The following is a 12,834-nucleotide window of genomic DNA, read 5'->3' as shown; positions in this document are numbered from 1 at the left end:
TGGTATTGTTTGTATATAATGTTCAGGTCGTTACTTGTTGGCTGGTATTGTTTGTATATAATGTTCAGGTCGTTACTTGTTGGCTGGTATTGTTTGTATATAATGTTCAGGTCGTTACTTGTTGGCTGGTATTGTTTGTATATAATGTTCTGGTATTGTTTGTATATAATGTTCAGGTCTTGTTGGCTGGTATTGTTTGTATATAATGTTCAGGTCGTTACTTGTTGGCTGGTATTGTTTGTATATAATGTTCAGGTCGTTACTTGTTGGCTGGTATTGTTTGTATATAATGTTCAGGTCGTTGTTGGCTGGTATTGTTTGTATATAATGTTCAGGTCGTTACTTGTTGGCTGGTATTGTTTGTATATAATGTTCAGGTCGTTGTTGGCTGGTATTGTTTGTATATAATGTTCAGGTCGTTGTTGGCTGGTATTGTTTGTATATAATGTTCAGGTCGCTACTTGCTGGCTGGTATTGTTTGTATATAATGTTCAGGTCGTTACTTGTTGGCTGGTATTGTTTGTATATAATGTTCAGGTCGTTACTTGTTGGCTGGTATTGTTTGCCGGGTTTGTCGCCCGTTATTTACGAGTGACCGGTTATTTCACGCACCGTTAGTATTTGTTTTATACTGGTGCTGTTCGTAGAATAAATTACCTTACTACACTCATCTCTGCTCTCCTGCGCCTGATTCCATGCACCAGTTACCCACAGCCTGACGAAGATAGACCACAGCCTGTTGTTTTCAATGGGAGAAAATTAATCATTGTGGGCAGAACAAGCAAGGAGGTGGGCAGAGCCAAAAATCATGCTAGTGAGATCCTATTGGCTCGTTCTAGCATTTATTTGCATATTTTCGTGTGCGTGTGCGCATTAATTCGCCGTTGCACTCCTTATCAATTTTTGAAAACTTTGGCAAAGGGTAAAGTCTAAAAAAAAACAGTCCACTCTGACGTCGATAATGTCATATTTTAGGTTTAACTAGCTATGTATCTCATCTGGTTTCGGCGTGAGAAAATTAGTGAAGTCCAAAAAATTTCCACAAGAATTTATGCACTCGTGGATGTGGCACCTCAGAAATAAAAGATTTGTCGGGGATTAGGAGCCCAAAAGAAAAACACAAACCGCTTCAGCAAACAGGCTGGTTTCCACTTGGTTTAATGACTGTCTGTTTTGATACGAGAACACGAAAAACTGCATTTTTGTTACTTTCAGTACTTCTGTGAAAATGTTTCTCACGTCGTCTACTAATTGACAGAGGATCAAGTCTGATGCACACAGTGTCAAAAAACTGAATTTAAAAGTATTTGGCTAAGGTGTATGTAAACTTCCGACTTCAACTGTAACTACCTCATCTATCACCAGTATGTATCACTGATATGGTTATTGATATTGTTCTAGTACATACTGTATAACTACCTCATTGATACTTGTTGTTCTTGTGTTCTTCTTTCTCTACTGGCATTGATACTTGTTGTTCTTGTGTTCTTCTCTCTCTACTGGCATTGATACTTGTTGTTCTTGTGTTCTTCTCTCTCTACTGGCATTGACACTTGTTGTTCTTGTGTTCTTCTTTCTCTACTGGCATTGACACTTGTTTTTCTTGTTTTAATATATTGACACGTTCTGTTTTTTTCTTACTACTATGCCAGTAACCATTTCACTGTACAGTTTACACCTCCTGTATCCTGCACGTGTGACAAATAAACGTGTATTTTATTTGATATAGTGTGTGTTTACCAGAGATGGTAACGTGTAAAACAACATGACCTGCACCAAAGTCAGTATATTGACCAAGGACGAGATAAAGTGTATTTTAACCTGGAGTTTTTCCTTATTGTAGGCTACTACTTTACCACTTTTAGTCTTAATCTTTGGTTGTTTACTACACTACTCCCTCTGTTTAGCACATGGCCTCACATGTGACTCCTTAAAGAGATGGGTGGGGCTAAAGGCTTAAGAGGGTGTGAACGTTGCTGAATGGGTGGGGCTAAAGGCTTAAGAGGGTGTGAACGCTGCTGAATGAGTGTAGACAAATAAGAGCTCCCCAGTAGGTGCACCAAAAACATTCAAGGGCCATTTTCTCAGAAGTAGACTTACAAGTTTATCAACATTCAAAGCAGAATGACTTTCCCCATTGTTCCTTGACTGCAGTGTATGATATACCATTTTGTAGCTCTGAGTTTCTGCTTTTAATTTTAACCAATGTAAAAACACCATTTTAAAATGTTGCTACATATGACTGAAAAGCGGTGCTGGGTCACGATTGGTCAGGATCCCGTAAAACAGCCCTCGTTTCCTTCAGGCACCATTCTAAATTCAAACTGTAACACAAGATGTGGAATGAGTCCAAAGGGTATGAATACAATCTGAAGGATCTGGCAACCAAGCACAAATGATCATTGTGGCCTTTTATCGTCTAGACGTTGAAGTAAAAACCTCCAGGCTTCCTTAGTTTAAAAAATAAAAAAAACAGTTTGGAAAAGACACATCCTGTGGAATAAGGCATAAGTCTCTAGTGATAGTATAGCTGTCTCTCTCCCCCCCTATTCAAACGTTCCTGGTCAATTCATTTGATAATAATAATGTTGACTATGTTTTTAGGAAAGGAGAAATATGTCTGAGTTGGAAAAGGAGAAATATGTCTGAGTTGGAAAAGGAGACATATGTCTGAGTTGGAAAAGGAGACATATGTCTGAGTTGGAAAAGGAGAAATATGTCTGAGTTGGAAAAGGAGACATATGTCTGAGTTGGAAAAGTAGACATATGTCTGAGTTGGAAAAGGAGACTAGTGGAAGCAATGTCAACACTGTTCGTCGGGAGTGTCTTGAAATGGGTCTCCATGGCCGAGCAGCTGCACACAAGCATAAAATCACCTCAATGCCAAGTGTCGGCTGAGTGGAGTGGAAAGCTTGCTGTCATTGGAATCTGGAGCAGTGGAAACACGTTCTCTGGAGTGATGATGCTGTTTTTCATGGTTCAGGCCTAAGCACCGAACATCGGTGCCCGACCTCACTAATGCTCTTGTGGCTGAACGGGAAGCAAGTCCCCGCAGCAATGTTCCAACATCTAGTGGAAAGCATTCCCAGAAGAGTGGAGGCTGTTATAGCAGCAATGTTCCAACATCTAGTGGAAAGCCTTCCCAGAAGAGTAGAGGCTGTTATAGCAGCAGTGTTCCAACATCTAGTGGAAAGCCTTCCCAGAAGAGTGGAGGCTGTTATAGCAGCAAAGGGGGGATCAACTCCATATTAAAGCCTATGATTTTGGAATAAGATGTTTAACGAGCAGGTGTCCACATACTTTTGGTCATATAGTGTAACTACTACGACCCCATATAACTTGAGTGAATCTATCATTATATATCTCTCATTACGGAGTCCTCTCCAGTCCTCTCCAGTCCTCTCCAGTCCTCTCTACTCCTCTCTAGTCCTCTCCAGTCCTCTCTAGTCCTCTCCAGTCCTCTCCAGTCCTCTCTACTCCTCCCCAGTCCTCTCTAGTCCTCTCTAGTCCTCTCCAGTCCTCTCTAGTCCTCTCTAGTCCTCTCCAGTCCTATCCAGTCCTCTCTAGTCCTCTCCAGTCCTCTCTAGTCCTCTCTAGTCCTCTCCAGTCCTCTCTAGTCCTCTCTAGCCGCTATGAACAACATGATCTTGCATTGCCACTGTCTTCTCACAAGGTCACGGCGGTATTGTTTGTTGATGTTGTTGTGAAAATTCTAATTCTATATATTGAGCCAAAATTGCGTGCAGGTTATGTTCCATAACGTCGTCATGGAAAATATTGATGTGGTTTCCAAGTACCAATCAGAAACTGTAAAACCAAGTACCAATCAGAAACTGTAAATCCAAGTACCAATCAGAAACTGTAAATCAAGTACCAATCAGAAACTGTAAATCCAAGTACCAATCAGAAACTGTAAATCCAAGTACCAATCAGAAACTGTAAATCCAAGTACCAATCAGAAACTGTAAATCCAAGTACCAATCAGAAACTGTAAATCCAAGTACCAATCAGAAACTGTAAATCCAAGTACCAATCAGAAACTGTAAATCCAAGTACCAATCAGAAACTGTAAATCCAAGTACAAATCAGAAACTGTAAATCCAAGTACCAATCAGAAACTGTAAATCCAAGTACCAATCAGAAACTGTGCTGTAAATCAGGCTGCATATTGAACATTGACATTGCCTAAAAGGCCAATCAGTCTTTTAGCGAACATTCCAAGGAGTGGAACATTCCATTCCAAGGAGTGGAACATTCCATTCCAAGGAGTGGAACATTCCATTCCAAGGAGTGGAGCATTCCATTCCAAGGAGTGGAACGAGTGGAATGTTAGCTAAAAGACTGGTATTCAGTCTAGACTCATTCAAATGAAATTCCCACTTGTAACTTCCGAGCTTCCGATAACTCCGATAGTGAAAGCCCCATTATTATCCGAGCTTCCGATAACTCCGATAGTGAACGCCCCATTATTATCCGAGCTTCCGATAACTCCGATAGTGAACGCCCCATTATTATCCGAGCTTCCGATAACTCCGATAGTGAACGCCCCATTATTATCTGAACAGGGGCTGCAGTCTAAACATGTTATTTTTTACCCCCTCAGCCCTTTGCGCTAGCCACTTTCCCTCTGGGGGGGATCCAGTCGAAACCGGATGTAGTTCGATTTCCATCTTAAGTGGAGGTCCAATTCACAAACGGTGGACCCCCCTTGACCCTCGATTTAGCTCGAGGGAGCGAGTGAACAACTTTGGTCACTTGCGGGGTTGATATGACCCACAATTCAATGCAAACTGTAGTCACGTGTTAAACTCTCCGCAAATGTAATCAAAAAGGCTGTATTTTCAGCATCTAAGAGAAAAGTATGAAGCTAGCTTGCTAAAATACATATACTGTGGGGAGAACAAGTATTTGATACACTGCCGATTTTGCAGGTTTTCCTACTTACAAGGCATGTAGAGGCCTGTACACTTCAACTGTGAGAGACGGAATCTAAAACAAAAATCCAGAAAATCATATTGTATGATTTTTAAGTAATTTTTTAAAAATTTGCAGTAATTCATTTGCATTTCATTGCACCGATTCCGGTGTGAGTTATCTGGCCTAAATGTATTACTTGGGGCTCGGGCTGATTGGGGATACTCTCTGGCAGATGAAAGCATGGACTGCTTTCCATAATTAACATTTCATCATTTATTTATCCATATTTTCTCATTGTTTCTGTGCTCAAAACATAAAATTACCATTTAAATAAAATTATTTTAGAGTACTGTTTAACATCTTATGACTGGGGCAGAATTGAGAAGCTTGGATGAATAAGGTGCCCAGAGGTGCCCAGAGTAAACTGCCTGCTACTCAGTCCCAGAAGCTAAGATATGCATAGTATTAGTACATTTGGATAGAAAACACTCTGAAGTTTCTAAAAACTGTTTGAATGATGTCTGTGAATATAACAGAACTGATATGGCAGGCAAAAACCTGAGAAAAAATCCAACCAGGAAGTGGGAAATCTGAGGTTTGTAGTTTTTCAACTCTTTTCCTATCGAAAACACAGTGTCTATGGGGTCATATTGCACTTCCTAAGGCTTCCACTATATGTCAACAGTCTTTAGAACCTTGTTCGATGCTTCTACTGTGAAGTGGGGGCAAATGAGAGGGGATTGAGTCAGGGCTCTGCCAGAGAGGCATGAGCTGACCACGCGTGTTCCATTGAAAGTTAGTTGGCTTTCCATTGCATTTCTACAGACAAAGGAATTCTCTGGTTGGAACATTATTGAAGATTTATGATAAAAAACATCCTAAAGATTGATTCTATACTTCGTTTGACATGTTTCTATGGACTGTAACGGAACTTTTTGACTTTTCGTCTGCTCGCGCGTCATGAATTTGGATTACTGGGCTAAATGCGCGAACAAAATAGAGGTATTTGTACATAAATTATGGACTTTATCGAACAAATCAAAACATTTATTGTGGAACTGGGATTCCTGGGAGTGCATTCTGATGAAGATCATCAAAGGTAAGGTGAATATTTATAATGCTATTTCTGACTTCTGTTGACTCCACAACATGGCGGATATGTGTTTGGCTGTTTTGGTCTCTGAGAGCTGTACTCAGATTATTGCATGGTAAGGTTTTTTGAAATCTGACACAGCGGTTGCATTAAGGAGAAGTTTATCTAAAGTTTCATGCATAACAGTTGTTTCTTTTAGCAATGTTTGTTATGAGTATTTCTGTAAATTGATGTGGCTCTCTGCAAAATCACCGGATGTTTTGGAACTACTGAACATAACGCGTCAATGTAAACTGAGATTTTTTGATATAAATATGAACTTTATCGAACAAAACATACATGTATTGTGTCACATAAAGTCCCATGAGTGTCATCTGATGAAGATCATCAAAGGTTAGTGATTCATTTTATCTCTATTTCTGCTTGTGTTTTTATGTGACTAGGCACTCACCTAACATAATCGCATGGTTTGCTTTCGTCGTAAAGCCTTTTTGAAATCAGACACTGTGGTGGGATTAGCAAGAAGTGTATCTTTAAAATCTTTAAAATGGTGTAAGATATTTCTATGTTTGAGGAATTTTAATGAGATTTAATGAGATTTCTGTTGTTTGAATTTGGCGCCCTGCACTTTCACTGGCTGTTGTCATATCGATTCCGTTAGCGGGATCTCAGCCCAAACGGGTTTAAGTAGTATTTTTGTATTTTGATACTTTGTGCAAGGCAATTGATAAGCATTAAAAACTTTGTGTATGGGGTCTCCCGGGTGGCGCAGCGGTCTAAGACACTGCATCGCAGTGCAAAAAACTGCGTTGCTACAGATGCTGGGTCGATACCTGTGCCGGCCGCAACCGGGAGACCCATGAGGCCATGACCCTACTGATGAGTCAACAGGGTCAATGGAAGGTCTGAGGGTCTTGACTGAATAATACAGCAACACCGGAGGAATCTAAAACAATGGTAACATCTTTAGGTGTTACAGGGACCTTGTAAAGTGATCAGAATTCCTTATAACTGAGTAAAAGACCCTCTGCATTTACCAGTTGGCTCCAATAAGATATTATATTGGAACAAAATGATATAAAAGCAGTAATGGTAGGACAAAACAACAAAGATGATATAAAAGCAGTAATGGTAGGACAAAACAACAAAGATGATATAAAAGCAGTAACTGCAGGACAAAACAACAAAGATGATATAAAAGCAGTAATGGTAGGACAAAACAACAAAGATGATATAAAAGCAGTAATGGTAGGACAAAACAACAAAGATGATATAAAAGCAGTAACTGTAGGACAAAACAACAAAGATGATATAAAAGCAGTAATGGTAGGACAAAACAACAAAGATGATATAAAAGCAGTAACTGTAGGACAAAACAACAAAGATGATATAAAAGCAGTAACTGTAGGACAAAACAACAAAGATGATATAAAAGCAGTAACTGTAGGACAAAACAACAAAGATGATATAAAAGCAGTAACAAAACAACAAAGATGATATAAAAGCAGTAACTGTAGGACAAAACAACAAAGATGATATAAAAGCAGTAACTGTAGGACAAAACAACAAAGATGATATAAAAGCAATAACTGTAGGACAAAACAACAAAGATGATATAAAAGCAATAACTGTAGGACAAAACAACAAAGATGATATAAAAGCAGTAATGGTAGGACAAAACAACAAAGATGATATAAAAGCAGTAACTGTAGGACAAAACAACAAAGATGATATAAAAGCAGTAACTGCAGGACAAAACAACAAAGATGATATAAAAGCAATAACTGTAGGACAAAACAACAAAGATGATATAAAAGCAGTAACTGCAGGACAAAACAACAAAGATTGTAAGTCGCTCTGGATAAGAGCGTCTGCTAAATGACTTAAATGTAAATGTAAATGATATAAAAGCAGTAACTGTAGGACAAAACAACAAAGATGATATAAAAGCAGTAATGGTAGGACAAAACAACAAAGATGATATAAAAGCAGTAACGGTAGGACAAAACAACAAAGATGATATAAAAGCAGTAATGGTAGGACAAAACAACAAAGATGATATAAAAGCAGTAATGGTAGGACAAAACAACAAAGATGATATAAAAGCAGTAACAAAACAACAAAGATGATATAAAAGCAGTAACTGCAGGACAAAACAACAAAGATGATATAAAAGCAAGAACTGTAGTACAAAACAACAAAGATGATATAAAAGCAGTAACTGTAGGACAAAACAACAAAGATGATATAAAAGCAGTAACAAAACAACAAAGATGATATAAAAGCAGTAACTGCAGGACAAAACAACAAAGATGATATAAAAGCAGTAACTGTAGGACAAAACAACAAAGATGATATAAAAGCAGTAACTGTAGGACAAAACAACAAAGATGATATAAAAGCAAGAACTGTAGTACAAAACAACAAAGATGATATAAAAGCAGTAACTGTAGGACAAAACAACAAAGATGATATAAAAGCAGTAACAAAACAACAAAGATGATATAAAAGCAGTAACTGCAGGACAAAACAACAAAGATGATATAAAAGCAGTAACTGTAGGACAAAACAACAAAGATGATATAACAGCAGTAACTGCAGGACAAAACAACAAAGATGATATAAAAGCAGTAATGGTAGGACAAAACAACAAAGATGATATAAAAACAATAATGGTAGGACAAAACAACAAAGATGATAAAAAAGCAGTAACTGTAGGACAAAACAACAAAGATGATATAACAGCAGTAACTGCAGGACAAAACAACAAAGATGATATAAAAGCAGTAACTGCAGGATGAGTGAAAGACGTAGGAGCAGTGAATGATAAGGAAACGAGATCTGCACCATTTAAGTCAACTTAAAGTGAAAATAGCTGATTTCTGTAAAACTCTGAGCTAGATGTTATCCGGTCTTTTGAAATTCAACCGAACAGAAAATGATGTTCAACATCAAACCAAGGGTTCTCTGTAGTAAAAGAGAGACTTAAAAACCCTCTTTTAGTGTAAATCAGGAACTATTATTCTGAGAAATTAAATACAAAATAATTATTCAAAAGGAAAAAGGACACCAACTATTTTAAGTGAAAATTGATCATAAAAAAATAGAATACAATACCTTTTTCACTTATAAATAAATGTCAAATAAGTAACAATAACTAAAGAGAGCAGATCTGTGGGCGGCAGGGTAGCCTAGTGGTTAGAGCGTTGGACTAGTAACCGAAAGGTTGCAGGTTCAAACCCCCGAGCTGACAAGGTACAAATCTGTCGTTCTGCCCCTGAACAGGCAGTTAACCCACTGTTCCAAGGCCGTCATTGAAAATAAGAATTTGTTCTTAACTGACTTGCCTGGTTAAATAAAGGTAAAATAAAAAAAATGCCCTTTAACACAGCATCTTAGTTACGGTAGACAAAAAAAAAGTTTGTAAACAGGCATTCTCCTCTCCTTCCTTCTCCTCCCTCCCCTTGCACGTGTAAACTCGTCAGAGGTCAGGTAACGTCATCAGAAGTGAGGGTGTGTCTGTTAAGTGTTTGGAATGTAACCAAGGTTTGTTGTCAACGACACCTGTCTCATTGGAACGGTCTCCAGACATGACGCCGGACAGAGTATTTACTTACGTTGTGAGCGTAAGGAAATAAAAAAACATGTCGCTCTGTCTTTTATTTGACGATGGGGCCGAAAATCGACGTGAGTGTTTGATAAAAACAAAGTGCCTGTTTTTTTAAATAAAAATGTCTCTGGTATCGGAATTAAAAAACTATAATTAAAGTTGAAACCTACCTGTTGCTCTCAACGAAAGCCCGATGCACAGAATAATTCCCCCGAAACAACAAGCTGCTGACGTCTTCATTTCACATGTTGTTGTTTTTTAAATATTGTTGCTGAAAGCTGTTTGTAATAGGAAATTAAAACTGAGTTCCGGTCAGTAAACCCGGGGAAAAAAAGCCTCATAGGAACATAATGTGTTCAAGGAAAGACGGTAAGTAGAAGAGTGAAACAAAACAAAAGTTACTTTCACTTTGTGGAAGCACGGAGAAAGACAGCCAGCTCGTGGTTTTAATGTTTATTCATACAGGAATGAGTTTAGTTGGTTATGGAAGCATGGAGAAAGACAGCCAGCTAGTGGTTTTAATGTTTATTCATACAGGAATGAGTTTAGTTGGTTATGGAAGCACGGAGAAAGACAGCCAGCTCGTGGTTTTAATGTTTATTCATACAGGAATGAGTTTAGTTGGTTATGGAAGCACGGAGAAAGACAGCCAGCTCGTGGTTTTAATGTTTATTCATACAGGAATGAGTTTAGTTGGTTATGGAAGCACGGAGAAAGACAGCCAGCTAGTGGTTTTAATGTTTATTCATACAGGAATGAGTTTAGTTGGTTATGGAAGCATGGAGAAAGACAGCCAGCTCGTGGTTTTAATGTTTATTCATACAGGAATGAGTTTAGTTGGTTATGGAAGCACGGAGAATGACAGCCAGCTCGTGGTTTTAATGTTTATTCATACAGGAATGAGTTTAGTTGGTTATGGAAGCACGGAGAATGACAGCCAGCTCGTGGTTTTAATGTTTATTCATACAGGAATGAGTTTAGTTGGTTAAGGAAGCACGGAGAAAGACAGCCAGCTAGTGGTTTTAATGTTTATTCATGCAGGAGTGAGTTTAGTTGGTTATGGAAGCACGGAGAATGACAGCCAGCTCGTGGTTTTAATGTTTATTCATACAGGAATGAGTTTAGTTGGTTATGGAAGCACGGAGAATGACAGCCAGCTCGTGGTTTTAATGTTTATTCATACAGGAATGAGTTTAGTTGGTTATGGAAGCACGGAGAATGACAGCCAGCTCGTGGTTTTAATGTTTATTCATACAGGAATGAGTTTAGTTGGTTAAGGAAGCACGGAGAAAGACAGCCAGCTAGTGGTTTTAATGTTTATTCATGCAGGAGTGAGTTTAGTTGGTTATGGAAGCACGGAGAATGACAGCCAGCTCGTGGTTTTAATGTTTATTCATACAGGAATGAGTTTAGTTGGTTAAGGAAGCATGGAGAAAGACAGCCAGCTCGTGGTTTTAATGTTTATTCATACAGGAATGAGTTTAGTTGGTTAAGGAAGCACGGAGAAAGACAGCCAGCTAGTGGTTTTAATGTTTATTCATACAGGAATGAGGAAATTAATTTATGTTACAAAATGTAAGATAGTATCTAGATGTTAAATTGAAAAATAAAAAAAGTATTACTTTTATATTCAAATCAATCAGTTATATTCTCAGATAGTCGTAGTCATATCAGGAACCAGGAACCAGGAACACACGTCGGCTGTATAGGTTACACAGCTGTTTACCAAAACAGTGGCTGGGTGGATTTGTATTTTTGATCTGCAGATTACCCATTTAAAAGGACTGCTTGCTGAATGAATTATACAACACAACATATATTGAAACACCATATATATATATATTTTTTAAATGCCACTATTATGGGCCAGGAGAAGAAGAAATGGTCCAGAATTAGAATGTTGTTAGAATGTTAGAATGTTGTGTGTGTTCCATTCTGCGTGTTGTCATGGTGATCAGGTGGTTCTCAGCCTCGCTGGTCTTCAAAACGGACACCTGTCAATCACACGGAAATACTGTGTTTAGTTACTTAGAGATATGCAGTATTACATAGAATCAGTAGGGTTTAACCGCTGTCAATCACACAGAAATACTGTGTTTAGTTACTTAGAGATATACAGTATTACATAGAATCAGTAGGGTTTAACACCTGTTAATCACACAGAAATACTGTGTTTAGTTACTTAGAGATATACAGTATTTACATTACATAGAATCAGAAGGGTGTAACCCCTGTTAATCACACAGAAATACTGTGTTTAGTTACTTAGAGATATGCAGTATTACATAGAATCAGTAGGGTTTAACACCTGTCAATCACACAGAAATACTGTGTTTAGTTACTTAGAGATATACAGTATTTACATTACATAGAATCAGTAGGGTTTAACCCCTGTCAATCACACAGAAATACTGTGTTTAGTTACTTAGAGATATACAGTATTACATAGAATCAGTAGGGTTTAACACCTGTTAATCAAAAAATACTGTGTTTAGTCAACATGGTCCAATCAGATATACAGTATTACATAGAATCATAGGGTTTAAGATACAAAAAATCAACACTGTTAATCAACATGGTTCAATCAGAGATACAGTTATCAACACTTTACAACATGGTTCAATCAGAGATACAGTTATCAACACTTTACAACATGGTTCAATCAGAGATACAGTTATCAACATGGTCCAATCAGAGATACAGCTATCAACACTTTACAACATGGTTCAATCAGAATAGATATCAGTTATGGTTCAATCAGAGATACAGTTACTTTACAACATGGTTCAATCAGAGATACAGTTATCAACACTAAGACATGGTTCAATCAGAGATACAGTTATCAACACTTTACAACATGGTTCAGTCAGAGATACAGTTATCAATACTTTACAACATGGTCCAATCAGAGATACAGTTATCAACACTTTACAACATGGTCCAATCAGAGATACAGTTATCAACACTTTACAACATGGTTCTATCAGAGATACAGTTATCAACACTAAGACATGGTTCAATCAGAGATACAGTTATCAACACTTTACAACATGGTTCAATCAGAGATACAGTTATCAACACTTTACAACATGGTTCAATCAGAGATACAGTTATCAACACTTTACAACATGGTTCAATCAGAGATACAGTTATCAACACTTTACAACATGGTTCAATCAGAGATACAGTTATCAACACTTTACAACATGGTTCA

At 37.8% G+C, this 12,834-nt stretch overlaps 1 protein-coding gene across 1 annotated transcript in view; it reads right to left on the bottom strand.

Moving 5' to 3' along the window:
* The window catches only part of LOC135567506 (butyrophilin subfamily 1 member A1-like), a 49,958-nt gene that overhangs the window by 19,930 nt on the left and 17,194 nt on the right, over positions 1 to 12,834 (bottom strand). The window contains exon 2 of the mRNA XM_065014868.1: positions 9,791 to 11,614. Within this exon, the coding sequence (XP_064870940.1) occupies positions 9,791 to 9,860 (70 nt within the window). The 5' untranslated portion in view covers positions 9,861 to 11,614. The remainder of the gene's footprint in view (positions 1 to 9,790; positions 11,615 to 12,834) is intronic.

Source organism: Oncorhynchus nerka, unplaced genomic scaffold (genome assembly GCF_034236695.1).
Source record: "Oncorhynchus nerka isolate Pitt River unplaced genomic scaffold, Oner_Uvic_2.0 unplaced_scaffold_1977, whole genome shotgun sequence".
In the NCBI taxonomy this organism is placed as follows: domain Eukaryota; kingdom Metazoa; phylum Chordata; class Actinopteri; order Salmoniformes; family Salmonidae; genus Oncorhynchus; species Oncorhynchus nerka.
This window is presented reverse-complemented; position numbering and strand designations above follow the sequence as displayed.